Here is a 17851-nt window from a genome sequence, read left to right as displayed (position 1 = left end):
ACACTCTCTCTCTCTCTCTCTCTCTCTCTCTCTCTCTCTCTCTCTCTCTCATCGTTTATAACAACAACAAACGAAAGGTTTCTTGGGCTGCCTATATGGAGGACGGCAGTCTCCTGTATCGTACCCCTTTGTTACGCAGTGCGAGGTGCAGTTATCATATGTATATGTGATGCTGCATAAAAGATTATCGTAGCATTTCATCTGGACCTCCTCTTTATTAGCGTGGATCTCTGCGCTCACACACACATATACAAAACTCAAATTTATATATTTTCACAAATCAAGATCCTCTTACAATTTCTAAATCTTCTCCGACTTATGAAATCATCTTTCGATATAAAGCTCTAAACATTAGTATATAAAACAACATACCTGATTCAATATCGTTTTGGGTGGACAACGAGACAACCATTATAACCACAAGAGACCAAGTCACTAAGATTTTTGTGAAACCCATTGCTCCTTTTTTAAAAATGTTTTGTATAAAGCTGACTATTGAATATATGAAACAATCTCGAAAATAGCTCTATTTATAGAACTCTTCATCTTGGGCACATAAAAAATCCCATTATTATAATACTTCCAGAAAAAAATCTCAACATTTAGTGTAATTTTATTTTAATTTTCTTACCATTAACAACTTGCTCTTATTGGTCAAAAACACTATATTTGGGTAAAAATCTGACTAAGTATTAACATTTAATTAATCATATATATATATTTAATTTGTTTCTAAATTATTTAGTGTAAGTTTAAGGAATGTAACATATTCAGTCAAAAAATTTGGTTCTCATCATAGTGATAAGTCCCACATCGATAATATAAAAGAGAGAGTATAGGTACCTATGTGGTCATGAACTCCTCTCCTCGTAACCTAGGTTTCGGAGAGACATAAGGGCCCATGGGCCTTATGAAGTAGACCTCGGCTCTATCATTTGCTGCGTTGAGCGTGGACTCGATATGGCTGGTATGGACTAGGGCGTGGACTCGATCTGCCTGTATTGCCCGAATTCGCTATTCGGTGGGGACTGGGGAGGTATTGATAAGTCTCAAGTCGATAAGATAGAGGAGAAGGTATTGGTGTATAACGGGTTCCTCTCCTTATAATCTTGAGAGTATTGATATGATACTTACCACAATGCTTCTACCTGCATTATACAGACCCAACATTAGCTTCAATGCTTCTCTGTTTTCTCCTCTCATGATCTGAACAGTGAAATCAGAAAGTAAGTCCTATCTCATTATAGCACTCTTACAAAAGAGGTTCATTCAAATGTTGCACTATCGACTATCCTTTGTAGATTACCTAACTAATAGATTCCATGAATATATGAAAAGATCAATACCTAACAAAATCAGTACTCCATTAGAACATTTGAGAGGGGGTTTAAAGGTTTTTAAAGCCAAAAAGTTTCATTCTTCTCAGTAGCTTCCCTAGAATAGTAGAATCTAAACAAAGTTGGAATTATTCTTGGATTTGGTTTCTTAAATCCTTTTCGAGTTAGTGAGCTATGTTGGGGATAACTGTTAGATTGTGTATCCACTAAACCTTGAGGTTTTGTTTTGTAATATGTTGGTTGCAGCTTGGTTCTACTGCGATTGGTGTAAAGACAAAAGAGGGAGTTGTTCTTTCAGTCGAGTAGCGTATAATAACCTCGACCACCTTGCTGAGTTGCTGGTATACTTTCTCTCTTGCTGTTTTGCTCCTGAGACTCGTGCGACCTTCCCCTGTTTTTATTTACATTTGTTATGTTTAGCATTACCAACTGGTTGATTTGTTAGCAGCTTTCTAACAAGTACTATTTTCTTTGCTATTTGTGTGCCTTTATGATTTAGCACACTTACAATTTGCTACGAATGTAGTCTTGATTTAACACTGAGTGATAGAATCTGAAGGGCGGTATTAAGTAGGAGCCGAGCAGTGTTGAGAAGATTATAGAAATTGATGACCATATAGGTTGTGCTATGACTGGTCTGGTTGCACGAGTAGAAACTCAAGTGAGATCTCAGTTTCTGTTTCTCACGGTTTTGTTTCTTACATCACAAAGTTGTTTCTATTACCAACTGGCTTTTTTTATGTTGTGCAGAACCACAGATTCTCGTATGGTGAGCTAATGACAGTAGAATCTACATCCAAAGCCTTGTGTGATCTGGCTTTATGTTTTGGTGAAGGAGATGAAGAATCGATTGCTCCATCTTTCTTGCTAGCATAGGACACACTTCTTCTGCTTGATCAATTGCCAGAGATAAACTCTTGAATTGGGTATTTAGTTTTAATTAGTTGTGAATTGATAGATCCAGCTCTATAACATTCCCTAACTCTTCCATGATGTTTTGGCAAATATTTTTCGGTTCTTTACGGTGTCGTTTTTATGTGAATACTAGTTAGTTGCCCGCGCTACGCGCGGAAGTTTTATTACGTAGTTTATGAGTAATTGATTCATATTTTATTTCGTACTTATTTTCTCTACTACATGATATTTTTATTTTCTATCTCATGTTGTGTTTGTATAAAAAATCTATTTCATTTTAGTTTCGATCATAGTTGAGAAATTAAGCGTGTATAGTATAAATCGATGTGTAGGCATAAACGGAAGTGTTATGGAGAGTTGCAGAAAAAATGTGTTATTAAGGCTCCCACCAAATATAGATCTAGATGATGTTAATATTATAGGTCATTTTAATATGTTGGTCCAAAAGTTGAGAATGATTTGTGGATTCGCGCGAATTGTTGTATTTTTTTTTATTGATTTGACGATTTGTTGTTTATTATCTATTTATTTTTGTTTGTTATGTTTTTGTTTGTTATTTTTATTTGTTATATTTGTTATTTTTTTTGTTATGTAACATACATATTAGTATAATCTACTTTATACTAATTTAACATATTTATTTTATTATAATTATTATTTGAAAGGACTTTTCATATTTGTTTTTGAAAAAACTTGTATTCATGTGTATAAATCTTTAAATTAAATGACAAAATGGTATAAATAAATAAATTATTAAAATTAAATAGTAAAATGATGTGGATGATGTTTGAAAGGACTTTTCATATTCCTTTTTGAAAACTTGTTTACATGTGTATAAATATTTAAATGAAAGAATAAAATGGTATAAATAAATTATTAAAATTAAATAGTAAAATGATGTGGATGATGATTAGTATGATGAGGTGACTTAAGGAGAAGAGAGCAAAGTTAACTTTATATATATAGATACTTGTGCTTGGTCTCACGAAATTTTTGCACTCTCGTCCATTTGGACTATCCCTTCTCATTGCAGGGCATGATAAAAATGGACCGAGTCTGTAAGTTGCTATTCATTTAGCTTATTTCATTTTCCAGCGGTCTATATGATCTCAAATTGGTGTACAACAATGCTAAACAACACAATCTTGTACAGGTACTACACAGATCCATCGGGAACATTCTGACAATGCAATGCAAAGGCAATTGGGTCAGGCTCAAAAGGAGCTGGTAGTTCTCTCCAAGAGCAAGTCAACAAGGTAAAAATAACTTGATTCTTTCACTGTCCCAGGTACATTACAGAATCTCTTAGGTTTTTCGATTTTACAACTTTTATAGGAATTAACTCTTCAAGAAGCTAAAACAATCGCTGTATCTATCCTAAAGCAAGTAATGGAAGAAAAGGTACTGTACTGATTTCAAGCTTGTTTACTAAAGGCCTATTGAATCCAACTCTGGTTTAGTCCTTTTTGATGATACTCTACATTTCTGGTTTAGGTGACACCAAACGATGTCGACATTGCCAAAGTTGCACCAGCTTATCGCCTCTACACTCCTCAGGAGGTTGAAGCCGTCATCAGTCGTGTATGAAAAAATACAACTGCCTTGTGTCTGCTTAGGTCTCTAAAAGAATAATAATCTTTCACAAATGGCACAAAACTTCTCACTTTTGTATTAATCAGATGAGGAATAATATAGCAAGTTGAGTTTCATTGAGCTTTTCAATCTTACATTATATTCATACAACCTTATATATTTTCTCAATCAAACATACAATCCACATCATATCGTCTTTAGTTAATCAAACATACAATCTACTACATTTTAATTATATTGTCTTAATTAAACATACAACCATTAATTTAGAGAAAACCATAATTAATACGGGATGCATGTGTTGTTTAACCAACCTTCTTGGTTGATTAACGCCTGAATACTACACGCCTCGGCCTCCTCATCCGTCATAGCCGGGGTATAGCCTACCCACTTGACTCTTTTTGACACAGTTGATCCTGGCCCGTAGTTCCGGTACTCTCCCAATGAGACGGTTGGAGGCGGCGGGTCCAACGACCGGTTCCATGCAACCCAGCCACGAGGATCAATGCAAGGACCTAGCTCACTCTCCATAATAGCAACGGTTGCATGACTCCCCCAAGGCCGTCCGAGATAGACCGCAGCCGTTAAGTTTTCATCGAAAGGGAAAATCCGACTCTTAATTATAGAGAACCCCGTTCTCGCTTTGTTGTCGTTTGCATTTTGAGCTGTGATAGTTATGTACTGTCCGCTAAGAGGTTTCCGTGGCATGATCCGGCACATTTCGAAAACCGCCGAGGCTTCTCCGAATATGAAATCCACTGTCCCAACTATATCACATTCTCTGTAGAGTTGCTTGCCCTCGTGAGCGTAGAGGGTGTCTTGATAACCGTTGAAGGCACACCGAAACATAACCGAATGCGTGGATCTTGTGTGGAATGCAACAACTTGATGTTTTGTTGGTCCCGCTACGTTCACAAAGCCCATATCTTTGACAATAAACTCGTTACCGGTCACAGCTAGTAAAACACCAATTACCAAACGTAACCAGACATAATTAAAACGAGCAAATTAATCAAACGACTAGTTAAACGGGAGATTGAACCACTTACAGAAAGTTGCGGTTTGATAAGTCGTGTAGTCCGGATGGTCAAGTCGATTGAGGTTCCCTGAGACGATCGTTCTCTGCTTTCCGTCGCCGTACATCGTAACCTGATCTCGAGAAACGATTACGTTCTCGTAATAGATTCCGGCTTTTACGTAAATTACAACGGGAGTTGTTTTTTCAGCAATACTGGATATAGCCTCTGTAATCTTCACGAAGTCACCCGATCCATCATTAGCTACAGTAATGTCTGGCTTCAAATCACAGTTAGCCAAAGTTCTACTCATCAGGAGGATGATGATGATGAAGAAGATCATGGCTCACTTCTCTGAATTTTCACAAAATATGTAAAGAGCGATCAAGAAGAAGATGAAGAAGATCACAGCTCACTTCACTCAAACTAGCTAAACAACTTACAAAAGAGTTAAGCACTTAATAAGTGTTAGATGTTAAGTCAGCATCGCATTTTGTTTTTAAGCGATATAAGAAACAGTCCAAAATCTAACCACATTACTTTTTATGGAAATCTTTAACCCATATTACTGCAAATTTTATTAGCGAGTTTACACCATCATATATTTGAAATTTATACGCTATGACGAGTCCCGTGCCTATGAAGTTTGTAGGCAAAAAATAATAAAGACGTTGGCCTACGGCTTGAAATAAAAAGATTAAAGTATCAACTTATTAAGGCTCTTAATTTTTTTTGTTTTTATAGTAATATCAAGTTTCATTATATTGATTCTTCATTTCTCTCATCAACTTCTTCTTCTTTTACATTCATTATCATTTTCTATCCATTGTTTTGTTTAAACTTATCAATTTTCTTTTCCTAATAAATTACATACTACATTTTGTATATTACCGTTTATATATAAAATTTTATCAATTAATAACCAACTTTTTTTTATGGGTTAACAGCATCTGTGCCGGTTGGTTGAAATGTTGGATGATATTAAAAGTAACTATACTACTAATGGTAATTCTAGTTTCTATTTTTTTTTTTTGTAATACTTTATTGAGATTTTAAAAGTTTTGTAGCAAATTTATGATTAGATACTTTAAATATCATAACATAAATTTTTGTACCAAATTATTATAAATTTAAAAACATTTTCCGCATATGGTCTTAAAATACGTACAGTAATAAAGTTTGTTCACAAGAACGTATGTAGTTGAAATATCCAAGGTAAAAATGAGGTCAATTTCGACAAAAGTGAAAAGAACAAAGCCATTCTAAATCGTGATAAGTGTTTTTTTTTAATAATTTTTTTAGATTTATTTATTATTGCCACGTTTAAAGGCTTAAAAAACACATGTTTCCAAAAAAATGACGGCGACGTAAGACCTCGGAGTCTATTGCAGTTTACGGAAACATGCATATGCACGTTCATTAGGACTCCGTCTGGCGCGCACAATAATAATTGGCGCAGTAGTAGTAGTAACTAGTAAGTAGTAACTACAAAACCCGAATAATAAAAACTAAATATCAGAAACAGCATTATTATTTCTTTGGATCCATTACCACATCTGTGACGTGTGTTTATTAAGATTGTTGTATAAAATTTAACATCTACGTGCGCTTATGATGAGTGTACTTGCAAGATAAGGTAAGGGATGCATGAGTATACAATATTGATCAATTTAAATTACCTTTAAATTTTCTCGCATGTTCAATGGTGACACTCATCAAGAATATCTAAAACAATTAATTATTAGATTTTATGTAAATTTAACTTTGTAGACACTCTTAAGTGATTACCTAGCCAGTGAAGATGTCCAATATAAATGTCTAAAAAAAAATATTTATACATTTTAAAACATAATACACATCTTTTTTTTTTTGTAAAAGGGTTTGCAAAATAATAATAATAATATTCATTTTAATTATTCATCTTAAAACTATATATTTATTTTTAAAAATTTATATATTTTTTTAAAAAATAAAAATCTTAAATATTCATTTTCATAATATTTATTCAAAAAATATTTATACATTTTAAAAACATAATACAAATCTTAACTATTCATTTTTAAAATATTTTATTCATTAAAAAAATATTTATACATTTTAAAAATATAATACAAATCTTAATTACTCATTTTTAAAATATTTTATTCTTATAGAAAATATATATTTATTATTTTTTCCACGGCCAGTAGAAATCTGCCACGTCATCGAGTCTTAAGTTGTCAAATGTGCTTTATTTAGGAATTAGGATAGCCCTGTTAACGGAGCGGATATCCGTTTTTTTTAAATCCGCATTATTCGTGATTTTCGAATCTGTATCCGCATCCCAAAATACCGGATATCCATATATAAATATCGGATATCCGGGTTTTTCAAAAAAAAAACATATATCCGTTATCCGTTTTTAAAAACCGCATTATCTGTATCCGTATCCGAATTTATCCATAATTTACTATCCATATCGTTATCGTTTTAAATATCTGTATCGTTACGGATACAGATATTTGCGGATGCGGTTTTTTTTCTCAGGGCTAATTTAGGACACAAGTCTTGATATCCGTACAACATTTACATAAAATTTTATTATTATACTCTAAATTCTATTTGAGACACCCTATAAAATCACCATTGGACTTGCTCTTGTATATCTAAATATAGTTGGTCTATATTTCGCAAAAGTTTATTATTAATTTTTCTTTTCTGGAGGGACCACAATACACAGAGATTTTTTCACATAGAGAGAGAAGGACCACAATACTATTTATATTAGTTGGTAGGTTCTTTTGAAAAACTATGAATGCTGATTTATGATATAAAACAATTCCTACTTATATCATTCATTTTATAATTTAATCTCAAATCGCACAATTTATTCATCCGCGCGCGTCGATGTTCGAGAACATATTTTACTAAACGAAAAGCAATTTTATACTCAAAGAAAATTTCGGTTATCTTAAACCGGGAATCGACAAGTGTAAAATCCCTGGTGGTTAAACCGAAACACTCTCTTATAGTTAGAGTGTGTCTCATTGGAATAAACACTTGATGAAAAACCACATGACTCTCTCGTAAAGAAGTCACTAATCTAATCAAGTTTTTGGAACGATTCGTTTTTATTGGTTTAATAATAAAATAAATAAATAAAAAAAGGGGGAAAGAAGAAAAGATCTAATTAAAACAAGTGGTAAGAGGTTCTGGAGAGTTCCATTCCGTCCTCTGTATACAGAGGAGAATAAGAAGAACACATAAATTATCCTTTTTTTTTCCTCTCTTCTCTTCAGATATCTTCTTTTGATCCTCTTACGACTCCAATCAAAACCCTAATTTTTTTAGCGTTAACTAGGTAGTTTCGTTCGAATCAATCCAACCTCTTTGGTATCTATATACACACTCCATTACCTCCTTAATTTCGTTGGCTCTGTTTTTTTTTTTTTGGGGGGTGTTTGTGAGCTGTGAATTCTTCGAAAGTAGGAGTTTTTATTTTATTTTATTGGGGTTTCAGTGTTTATTGATCTGGGTTTTGTATTTGGAGGAGGAGAAAGGGATTACATATGGGGTCGAATAATAACGAGAATTTGTATGCTGTTCTCGGTTTGAAGAAGGAATGTACCACCACGGAGCTCCGCTCTGCTTATAAGAAGCTTGCTCTTGTGAGTTTTCTTTTCTTCTCCCCTTATTTTTTATATTTCGTTTTCATTTTGTTTTTTCTGGGTTCATTGAAATACAGAACAATGATTGATTCTGTGGAGTATTATTGCATGTAATATCAATTTGGTTTGTTCCTTAGCTTTGTCAGATGGATCCTCTATGCTAATTTGATATATTTTGATTGCCACTGAGATAACATGATGCCTCCTTAGCTCGATTGCTAGATTAGGATTGACAACTTTGAATTTTGGCACTAAATACTGATTGAGAACTTTGATTTTGGAATCAGAGATGGCATCCGGATCGTTGTTCGTCAATGGACTTTATTGAAGAAGCAAAGAAGAAATTTCAGGCTATCCAAGAAGCTTACTCTGGTAAATTCCCCACCAGCTTTTCTCCTAATCTTTGTCTCAATTTGTTTCGAATTCTTTAGTGTTACTTTATAAAAACAGATGGGGACTGGTTATTGGATACAAGACATCTTCTATTATTGCCTTGTTCCTTCATCTCCAACTTTGTATTGTTTAATGTTTCTAATTAAGCTTTTTTTTATGGACACACAGTTCTGTCTGACTCCAACAAGAGGTTCCTGTATGATGTTGGAGCTTATAATACTGATGATGATGATGACCAAAATGTAAACTCCCTTTTTTTTTTTTTTTGCTTCTTCGTATAAAGATTTTCACTTTCTGCCTTCCTTCATAAACTCCGACTAGAGTCAGAGTTACTTTGTTCAATTAAAGGGCAATGCTCTTGTGTGTTTGCCTCTTCTTTCTCTGGCCAAACAGGATGAGTTTGATTTTGTGTTGGGAATTGGATCAAGACTAATGCAACTTTGCTTCTTGACATGCATTGTTCATTTGTCCCAGTTTCTTGTTATTCTCTTCCCTTTGTAGTTACTGAACATATCGATCATGTGCTGTTGATGGTAATTGCAGGGAATGGGAGACTTCTTGAGTGAAATGGCGGCTATGATGAATCAATCCAAGCCTAGTGTAAGCACTAAGCAGCCTGCATTGGTTTCCAATCAATTTATTAGAGGCCATTGGTTTCCCCAAGTGATAATCTGAGATGTTCGTTTGCAGGAGAATAACACAGGGGATAGTTTTGAACAGCTACAAGATCTGTTTAATGAGATGTTTCAAGGAGACGCTGCTGCATTCTCATCATCATCGTCATCATCATCTTGCTCCACTTCAACGTTCACTTCCTCTTGTAGTTTTGTATTTGATACAAACGCACAGCAGTCATCGTCATTCGATACAAGTTCAGTGGGGATGAATGATCCTTTTGGATTTGACCCTAGAGCTCATCATACCTTCTCTTTAGGGGTAAAGAATTCTAGACCCTTAAAAAACCTTCTTATTTCAGTATCACTTATACGTTTTCCTGATGATGAATTGATTTTGGTGGAGGAGCAGGTTGACCATCAGCAGGATTTCAAGAAAGGGAAGAACAATGGCGGAAGAAGAAACAATAGAAGGAAGAACAATGTCCCATCAGCTGGTCACGAGACATCGTCATCAAACAACTTTGGAGTCCCCACCTCATAACTGGACACTTCACTCCATATTTTTGCGAACTCATCTACACATTTGTCGACTAGTCACGCAGACAAGATGAGTGGTTCTAGTCTTCTCAACGAGGATGCATAAGGAAAGAAAACTCAAATATCGTCGTTTTGTGAACCACCCTCCTTCTTTCTCTCGAAGCTTCTTTTTTGTTTCTCTCTGCTTATGTCATTGGATTGTTTTTGTCTCCTAGGATTCTTGAGATCAATGAAATCAACTACTTTATGTTGATCAAATACAACACATGGTCCTTCTGAATTCCTTATAAATTCTTATTGTCATTCTCAGCATTTTATATACATTATTATTTGTTCGATTATAGTTCCGAATCTATCCTACCAAATACCAACCATTGGAAAGCGAGAATTACTGTTTTTTGTTCCATTTTTAATTATGTTATCTATGTGTCACGTTAATTACAGTAAAAGTGTATCTCCACATTAAAATGGTAAAAGACAGAGCAACTATGAAAATTCTTGTAGACCTGTAGTAGATTCACGTGAATCATGTGTATATGGTTGTCTTGTAAATGATGGGATCCATGATGGGATCCATGATGGGCTTATTCGTCAATTCACAAACCTCATCGGAAAATATTCTCACGGCGGTGAACAACTCTCCTCTTTTTCTCTTTCCCCTCCGGCGAGCGATTTCAACTAAGTTATGGAGGAAGATGACGGAACACAGTCACATCCGTCGTCGGGAGATCCGTCAACCGCGAAGTCCTGTGCTCGGGAGGGTTTAGCGATAGTGGTTTCTCCTCCGAGTAAGGCTGCTTCCGGAAGAAGAACCGGCGGAGGAGGGAGAGACGACTGTTGGAGCGAAGAAGCGACGGAGACTCTGATCAATGCGTGGGGAGAGAGATTCTTAAAGCTGAAGAGAGGGAATCTAAAGCAAGAGCACTGGAAAGAAGTAGCTGAGATCGTAGACAGAGACAACGAAACTGCCAAAACTGATACACAGTGTAAGAACAGAATCGATACAGTGAAGAAGAAATTCAAACAGGAGAAAGCTAAAGTCGCCGCAGGAGGTGGTGATGAGGACTGTAACAGCAAATGGATCTTCTTCGAAAAGCTCCAACATTTGATCGGAGGAGCCACTACGGCGAGTAAGGCTTTAAAGGTGACTCCTTTGAGCAGCCGTTCAAATCTTTACCAACGACAAGCTAAATCCTTCTCGACGGGTGTTAAAAGGAGTGGTGGTGGTGATTCAACACGATGGCATTTCAGGAAAAGAGTGGCTTCTGAGACGGAATCAGAGTCTGAACCTGATCTTTCTGCTGATTCAGTTGATAGTTTGCCACAACCATTGTTGCTGCCATTGCCAGTGGACGTGGATAATAAGACGGAGCCTGGAGAGGTTGCAATGGCGATATTGGGATTTGCAGAAAGTTATGAGAAGGTGGAGACTTTGAAGCTTAAACAAATGGTGGAGCTGGAGAGAGAACGGATGAAGTTTGTGAAGGAGCTTGAGTTGCAGAGGATGCAATTCTTTACGGCTCAGTTGGAGATGTTACGGAACAGTCTAGAGATAGAGAAGGTGAAAGAAGAATCAGGAGTCACCATGACCATAGTGTCAATAATAACGGCAATGTAAGTTAATATGTTAAGCGATACTGAATACGTGTGGGAATGTATAAATGATGACTGCTGTGGAATGTGTTAATGTCAACGGATTCTTGAGAGTATAAGATTGTGGCTGGAAAACATTATTGGTAGATTTCTGATTATGACATGAGTTTGATAAGATTTCTGATTATGACATGAGTTTGATGAATGCACAAATGTGCTTGAAAAGATTCCAACTTTAATTCCTGAAACCAGTTACAAAGTGATAGACACAGAGTAGTTTATGAAAAGCTGAACAAAAGATAGTCGCTACTACTACTACTTCATCTGAAGGATGAAATTTGAAAAACATTTATAAGAAACAGGAGCTCAGAAGAGGTCAGAGTCTTCTGTGAGTGTGAACTCAGTTGAATCGAACCGCCAAGTCAGAGGAGTGGATGAAATCACAGAGCCATGTCGGATTGGGGAGCGCCATGGAGTTGAGCTCTTCAGCCAATCAGTCAGCTTAGGAGATGCAATCTCTTCTGGTTCGTCGTGAGTCAGATTGTTCTGAGCATCTATCTGAAAGCAAAAACACACAAGTTTGAGTCACAAAACTAGAACAAAGACTCATGTAAATGACTAGTCTGTCATGATTCAAGAGTCTTAGACAATATAATACTCCACAGAGAGAGATATACACGTTGAGTTTTCTTTTATAGCAAAGTACCTTTTCCATGTCAAAGCTGAGATGCTTCTCCTTGACGCTTGAATCTGCAAAATTAAAAGAACAAGCTTAGAACAAGTGTAGTTCAAAGATTGGCTATCATCAGAAGTTAGGAGATATCTATAGTTACCATGGTGAAGTAAAATGAGATCATCAGAGAAGTGGTCATCCCACATATTTTGCTGCTCTTTGATGCATTTGCTGTGATCGTGTAAGAATCCTTCCCCAGCTATGTCAATTTCATCTTTCGCAGCAGAAGGGATTGGCTTATTCTTTGAGGAAGCTTTAGCAGGAATCCCAGACTTGTTTGTAATATCATTCAGAGCCTTACGAGCTCCACCAAGTTTCTTCTGACCAAGTGCAGTTCTTTTGGATTTCACAGAAGCAGCAGTAGTAACAGACTCTGCAAATAAAAGAAAATGTTAAATCTTGTTTCAAAGCGTCCATCAACAACACATTTTTTTGTTTTGAAGAGATCGTAGTAGAGAAATAAAGAACTACTTTTGCGATGAATCGGAGCGTTCTCGTCTGGGAAGATCATCTGTTGAAGAGTCGCCATAGGGTTTTAACTGTGACATAAGAAAATAAAAGGGAAAAATCAAATCAGATTCGCGGAAAAGAATCAAGAAATCGAAGCAATTGATCCCAAAATCGACGAACAAGCAGATAGAAACCCTAAAATTGGTGGGTTTGATTCAAATAAACCTAATTCGAGAAATCCAACACAAAAGACAGTTCCTTTCATAAAACCCAGATTGAATCGCAACCTGAACGTAAATCAGAAGGACGAAAGAGATTACCTTTGTAAGAAGTGAAGTAGTTTTCTTGGTGTTGGGAAGAGACGAGTCTAAAGAAGAAGACGAAGAGCGTGTTTCTGGAGATTGTTTAACGGTAACTTCTCAATGTTTGTTCTTTCCTTTTTGCCGATTAAAGAAGAAGAAACTCTGATTAAGGCCAACAAAGTGAATTTGTTGTATAACAAGGAAAAAAAGAAAAGGAAAAAATATCTACTAGCCGTTAAGAGCCGTTGTTAAAATATTAGACTACAGGCCCAATAAGAAGTTAAGCCCAGGCTCGTTGGAAATGAAAATGTCAAACAAGTTAAACTAAAAAGTCAAACATGCCACATTCTATAAAACCTATCGTCGAAGTTATCTTCTTAGATTTGATCATCTATGTTTAATTATATCATTATCCTTGAATAAATCGCCTTAATTTTGGAAGGTTAAATTATAGGTGCAGAAATGTATATAATTAGTCTAACCAAAGATATTCAACGCTTCCTTATATAACCATTATCCTCGCATAAAGAAGAATTAACAAAAACATTTTCAAAACACCTCAGAGACAATTAACGAAAAAAAAAAAAAACCCTTTCTCAAAGTTCGATCAGAGGTATGAGTTTTTTACACAAGTTGTGGGATGAAACTTTCGCCGGTCCAGCGCCACCGCCGGAATATCATATCTGGAAGTTGAAAAACCATATATCCGGCGAAAATGGCCACCGGAAGTTGATTGTCAATCTATGTCGGGTGCCGGATTGTCCTAACGGGTCAAGCATTAATGTGGCTTCTCCTTTGACCCGTAAGTTTGCTTCGTTTTTGTTTTTTGTTTGATCAGATGTTAATTAATTATCTTATATGCTTATGTTGTTCCCTATCACATAGTCATAAGCTTGGTAGTTATATATCGATTTATTATATAATCCATATGTATATATGCAGCTGGAACACCAAATGAAACGCATGCTACAAGTCTCAATGCTTACGATTGGTTTGATCTCCCTCTCTCTTTTTTTCTTTTTCTTTCGTCAAAATTAACTATATTTCATTTTATATAACACATTACCTGTTTAATTAACTTTCATATTAGATTTAAGATGACGACTGTATCTGAACGTCCGGTAATACTGCAGGATTGTGCTAAACGCATTGGATCGTTGAAAAAAGAAGAGAAACAGTTTACGAGAAGAATGATCTGAAACTAGTTTTGGTGTTTACATAATGGTAATACACATATGTATGTACATAATGGTCGCTTTTGTTTAACACAACTTACAAAGATAGTATGAGTTCTTTTTACCACACATAATCCATTGTGTGCTGTGTGCCTTGTGCGTATATTTACTACTAAACAAAAAAAATGGTGAAGTAAATGATGCGACAAGTTATAACTACATATCAACATATATATAATACATAGCCCTCTCGTTAGTTATTCTTGTGGTGTTGGTGAGGGTGAGCTAATTGAAAGGTGCATATCTTAGGACGTAATTTCGCATACATTTCCACTTTTGAACAAAGTGGGTTGTACGTACAGTATATTTGCCAAAATATGTGCCAAAATATCTAGTCACCACCACCTTTCATTCCTGTCGGGTTTGTAACTTACAACTGGCACATTCTTGTAATAAGCCCAATACAAAACCCATTAAGTAGTCCAAAGTAAATGACTTCCACGTCACCCTTCTTATTCTAATTTTAATAATATGGAAAGAAAGGTTAACGGGGAGAGAGACTAATCGAATCCGATTTAACGGATGAAGCAATCCAAAGACAAGTGGAGGAAACTATCGACGGACAATAAATGTCTACGACCGATACTGAAACTGACGGTTAGGCTAAGGGTAGTTTCGGTACATCACCGGAAAAATGGTTGTTCAGAGGAACGGGGATAGTTCCGGTAATTATTGGATAAGTAGATGGGCTTTTCCGTCAATACACTTCCTCATCGGATTACCAAAAAATGCGAAATTACGAGAGAAACCCATCTTTTTACCCCCTAAACCGAGCCGGCAACTTTACCGGTGACGGAATCTTACTCTGACCTACCCAATCACGTCGTTCCACGTCAACTCCCCGTATCGTCTCACGTTCTTCCACGTGTCCCTCCCTACTCACCGACGCCGTCTCCTTCCCGTTTACCCCCCGAACAGAATATTAACCCAAACCCTAACCCTATCTCCTCTTTTACCAACCTCAGATCCGGCGAAATCTAAACTCATGGAGGACGACGAAGATATCCGATCTCGCGGTTCCGATTCACCTGATCCATCTTCTTCGCCGCCGGCCGGACGAATTACGGTTACGGTGGCTTCAGCTGGTCCGCCTTCTTATTCTCTGACACCTCCGGCTAATTCGTCGCAGAAGGATCCGGATGCATTGGCTCTTGCGCTGCTTCCGATTCAGGCGAGCGGTGGTAGTGGCGGAGGAGCAAATAGCAGCAGTGGGAGACCAACCGGTGGCGGCGGGAGGGAGGATTGTTGGAGCGAAGGTGCTACGGCTGTGTTGATTGATGCGTGGGGTGAGAGATACTTGGAGCTTAGCAGAGGTAATCTGAAGCAGAAGCACTGGAAAGAGGTGGCTGAGATCGTGAGCAGCAGGGAGGATTACGGTAAAATTCCCAAAACTGATATACAGTGTAAGAATAGGATTGATACGGTGAAGAAGAAGTATAAACAAGAGAAGGTGAGAATCGCTACGGGGGGTGGCCGTAGCAGATGGGTCTTCTTTGACAAGCTTGACCGTCTGATTGGATCAACAGCGAAGATCTCAACCGCAACTCCTGGAGTCAGCGGTGGTGGAGGTCCTGGAGTAGGAGGAGGGTTGCACAAGATTCCTATGGGTATTCCTATGGGCACTCGTTCGAATCTTTACCATCAGCAAGCTAAGGCTGCTGCTGCGACGCCTTCCTTTAATAACCTTGACCGTCTAATCGGAGCTACGGCGAGGGTCTCAGCTGCTTCATTTGGTGGCAGCAGCGGCGGAGGAGGAGGATCCGTCAATGTACCTATGGGAATTCCGATGAGTAGCCGTTCATCTCCGTTTGGACAGCAGGGTAGGACGCTGCCACAGCAAAGTAGGATGCTGCCGCAGCAACAGCAGCAAGGGATGGTGGTGAAGAGGTGTAATGAGTCAAAACGTTGGCGTTTCAGGAAGAGGAATGCTTCTGAATCAGACTCGGAATCCGAAGCAGCAATGTCAGATGATTCAGGGGACAGTTTACCACCTCCTCCTCTGTCGAAGAGGATGAAGACAGAGGAGAAGAAAAGGCAAGATGGTGATGGAGTGGGGAACAAGTGGAGGGAGCTAACTCGGGCAATCATGAGATTTGGTGAGGCTTATGAGCAAACAGAGAATGCGAAACTGCAACAGGTGGTTGAGATGGAAAAAGAGAGGATGAAGTTCTTAAAGGAAATGGAGTTGCAGAGAATGCAGTTCTTTGTGAAGACTCAATTGGAGATATCACAACTTAAGCAGCAAGATGGGGGGAGATTGGGAAACACCACCAGTAATGATCATCACAGCCGCAAGAACAACAACATCAATGGGATTGTCAACAACAGCAACAACAATGTGGGTAATAACTAGAGTTTTAGTGATTCAGGGTCGTAATTGATATATTTTTAGATTTTGAGTCGTGACTTGTTGAAAGAGAAACTTATCTAGGCTTGATGAGTGTATTAATGTTTTGCATATCTTTGTTAACTTTGGTCAACATGGAACAGATTTAACATCCTTTAATGATCCTTGCATAACTTTTCCTCTGACACATTGAATGAGGACTTTTATGCAGGCTTCTCTGAATCTCTCGTCAGAGTTAGATTGTGTCTCCGTGAGCTGACACTAGAGTTAGGTTAGAAAAAATATGGCATAAACATTCTTCTCGTCACAATCCAAGATTTAAAGTTATGTTTGGTTATTATGACAATGAAGATTTGTAAGTGTACCTAAAAACATGTAAACTCTTTCTTTTTAGTAATTGCTTTAGCTAAGATTTTCTCGTGTCTGAAGCATCATCAACCCACCAATGATCTGCTATAAAAAGTAGAATGTTAGGCAAAAAAAAAGAACAACTTTTCGTTTGTCTGTTCAATACTTAAATGATATTTTAACCTTTTTGGCATCCTTTGGATACCATACAAAAATGGCGGTCAATGAAGAGTATTCATTCATCACGATAATATGTTTCCTACAATATCACCTTCCGCACTAACCTATAATCAACTATTTCTATTCATGTTTCGAAAAGTAAATCATGATAATTGAGTAAGAAGAATACCATCTTCCCAATCCCACCGTAACCATCATTCAAACTCGCACTGTCATTGTGATGAATACAATAATGAATACTTAGAGAAGAATGCATCTTCAGAATTTCCGAAACTTGTGTGTGTTTTTTCTTTTTTTTTTAGAACTGATTCCATCAAAAATATTAATAATGAAGCAAGGGTGTCGTCCACGTGTTTTTAGTCGCATCTAGAGTGATATATTTTGGTATCATCACTAGGATTATCAGTATTCCATTTTTATCCTTTAGTAAAGTTTAAAAAAAAAAAAATTATTTATTTATTTTGGTAAACTAAGTTGGGTAGTAACAAAAGTAGTAGTGAGAAGTAAAGAAGTAGTAAAATATTAGCAAATGAATGAATATTGTTAATTTTGAAAGTGGGCAAGAGAAGATACCAAAAAGAAGAGTTGGGTAGGATTATAAAGCCATG

General features: G+C 36.8%; 6 protein-coding genes, 1 long non-coding RNA gene and 1 pseudogene across 7 annotated transcripts; 6 read left to right on the top strand and 2 right to left on the bottom strand.

The window, feature by feature from the left end:
* The first annotated feature begins 853 nt into the window (after window positions 1–853).
* On the top strand, window positions 854–2493 carry LOC111831586. The gene is made up of 5 exons (XR_002834674.1): window positions 854–1074; window positions 1162–1226; window positions 1584–1678; window positions 1837–1998; window positions 2088–2493. It is a non-coding gene; the product is annotated as an uncharacterized LOC111831586 (long non-coding RNA).
* Window positions 2494–3149: 656 nt separating this feature from the next.
* On the top strand, window positions 3150–3974 carry LOC111831427 (annotated as a pseudogene).
* A 38-nt stretch (window positions 3975–4012) lies between these two features.
* LOC17892595 (pectinesterase 3) lies at window positions 4013–5255 on the bottom strand. Its single transcript, XM_006299163.2, has 2 exons — window positions 4895–5255; window positions 4013–4801 (listed from the first exon to the last, which is right to left on the bottom strand). Exons 1-2 carry the CDS (start codon window positions 5202–5204, stop codon window positions 4128–4130), a joined length of 984 nt encoding a protein of 327 aa, XP_006299225.2. The 5' UTR covers window positions 5205–5255; the 3' UTR covers window positions 4013–4127.
* A 2807-nt stretch (window positions 5256–8062) lies between these two features.
* LOC17893230 (dnaJ homolog subfamily B member 6) lies at window positions 8063–10335 on the top strand. The gene is made up of 6 exons (XM_006296672.2): window positions 8063–8508; window positions 8796–8880; window positions 9070–9143; window positions 9445–9501; window positions 9592–9837; window positions 9928–10335. Exons 1-6 carry the CDS (start codon window positions 8410–8412, stop codon window positions 10057–10059), a joined length of 693 nt encoding a protein of 230 aa, XP_006296734.1. The 5' UTR covers window positions 8063–8409; the 3' UTR covers window positions 10060–10335.
* Window positions 10336–10456: 121 nt separating this feature from the next.
* LOC17893690 (trihelix transcription factor ASIL1) lies at window positions 10457–11823 on the top strand. Its single transcript, XM_023785974.1, has one exon. It carries the CDS (start codon window positions 10741–10743, stop codon window positions 11671–11673), a length of 933 nt encoding a protein of 310 aa, XP_023641742.1. The 5' UTR covers window positions 10457–10740; the 3' UTR covers window positions 11674–11823.
* Window positions 11824–11863: 40 nt separating this feature from the next.
* LOC17890937 (protein PATRONUS 1) lies at window positions 11864–13301 on the bottom strand. Its single transcript, XM_006298577.2, has 5 exons — window positions 13152–13301; window positions 12853–12920; window positions 12482–12754; window positions 12355–12398; window positions 11864–12206 (listed from the first exon to the last, which is right to left on the bottom strand). Exons 2-5 carry the CDS (start codon window positions 12908–12910, stop codon window positions 12015–12017), a joined length of 567 nt encoding a protein of 188 aa, XP_006298639.1. The 5' UTR covers window positions 12911–12920; window positions 13152–13301; the 3' UTR covers window positions 11864–12014.
* A 396-nt stretch (window positions 13302–13697) lies between these two features.
* On the top strand, window positions 13698–14424 carry LOC111831715 (dormancy-associated protein homolog 4-like). Its single transcript, XM_023786911.1, has 3 exons — window positions 13698–13935; window positions 14076–14124; window positions 14267–14424. Exons 1-3 carry the CDS (start codon window positions 13749–13751, stop codon window positions 14292–14294), a joined length of 264 nt encoding a protein of 87 aa, XP_023642679.1. The 5' UTR covers window positions 13698–13748; the 3' UTR covers window positions 14295–14424.
* A 496-nt stretch (window positions 14425–14920) lies between these two features.
* On the top strand, window positions 14921–16909 carry LOC17892904 (trihelix transcription factor ASIL2). Its single transcript, XM_006299115.2, has one exon. The coding sequence runs from the start codon at window positions 15354–15356 to the stop codon at window positions 16719–16721; it is 1368 nt and encodes a 455-aa protein (XP_006299177.1). The 5' UTR covers window positions 14921–15353; the 3' UTR covers window positions 16722–16909.
* The last annotated feature ends 942 nt before the right edge of the window (window positions 16910–17851 follow it).

Source organism: Capsella rubella, unplaced genomic scaffold, assembly GCF_000375325.1.
Source record: "Capsella rubella cultivar Monte Gargano unplaced genomic scaffold, Caprub1_0 scaffold_3, whole genome shotgun sequence".
Lineage (NCBI taxonomy): Eukaryota > Viridiplantae > Streptophyta > Magnoliopsida > Brassicales > Brassicaceae > Capsella > Capsella rubella.
The sequence above is the reverse complement of the archived record's forward strand: the minus strand, read 5'-3'. Positions and strand labels throughout refer to the sequence as shown.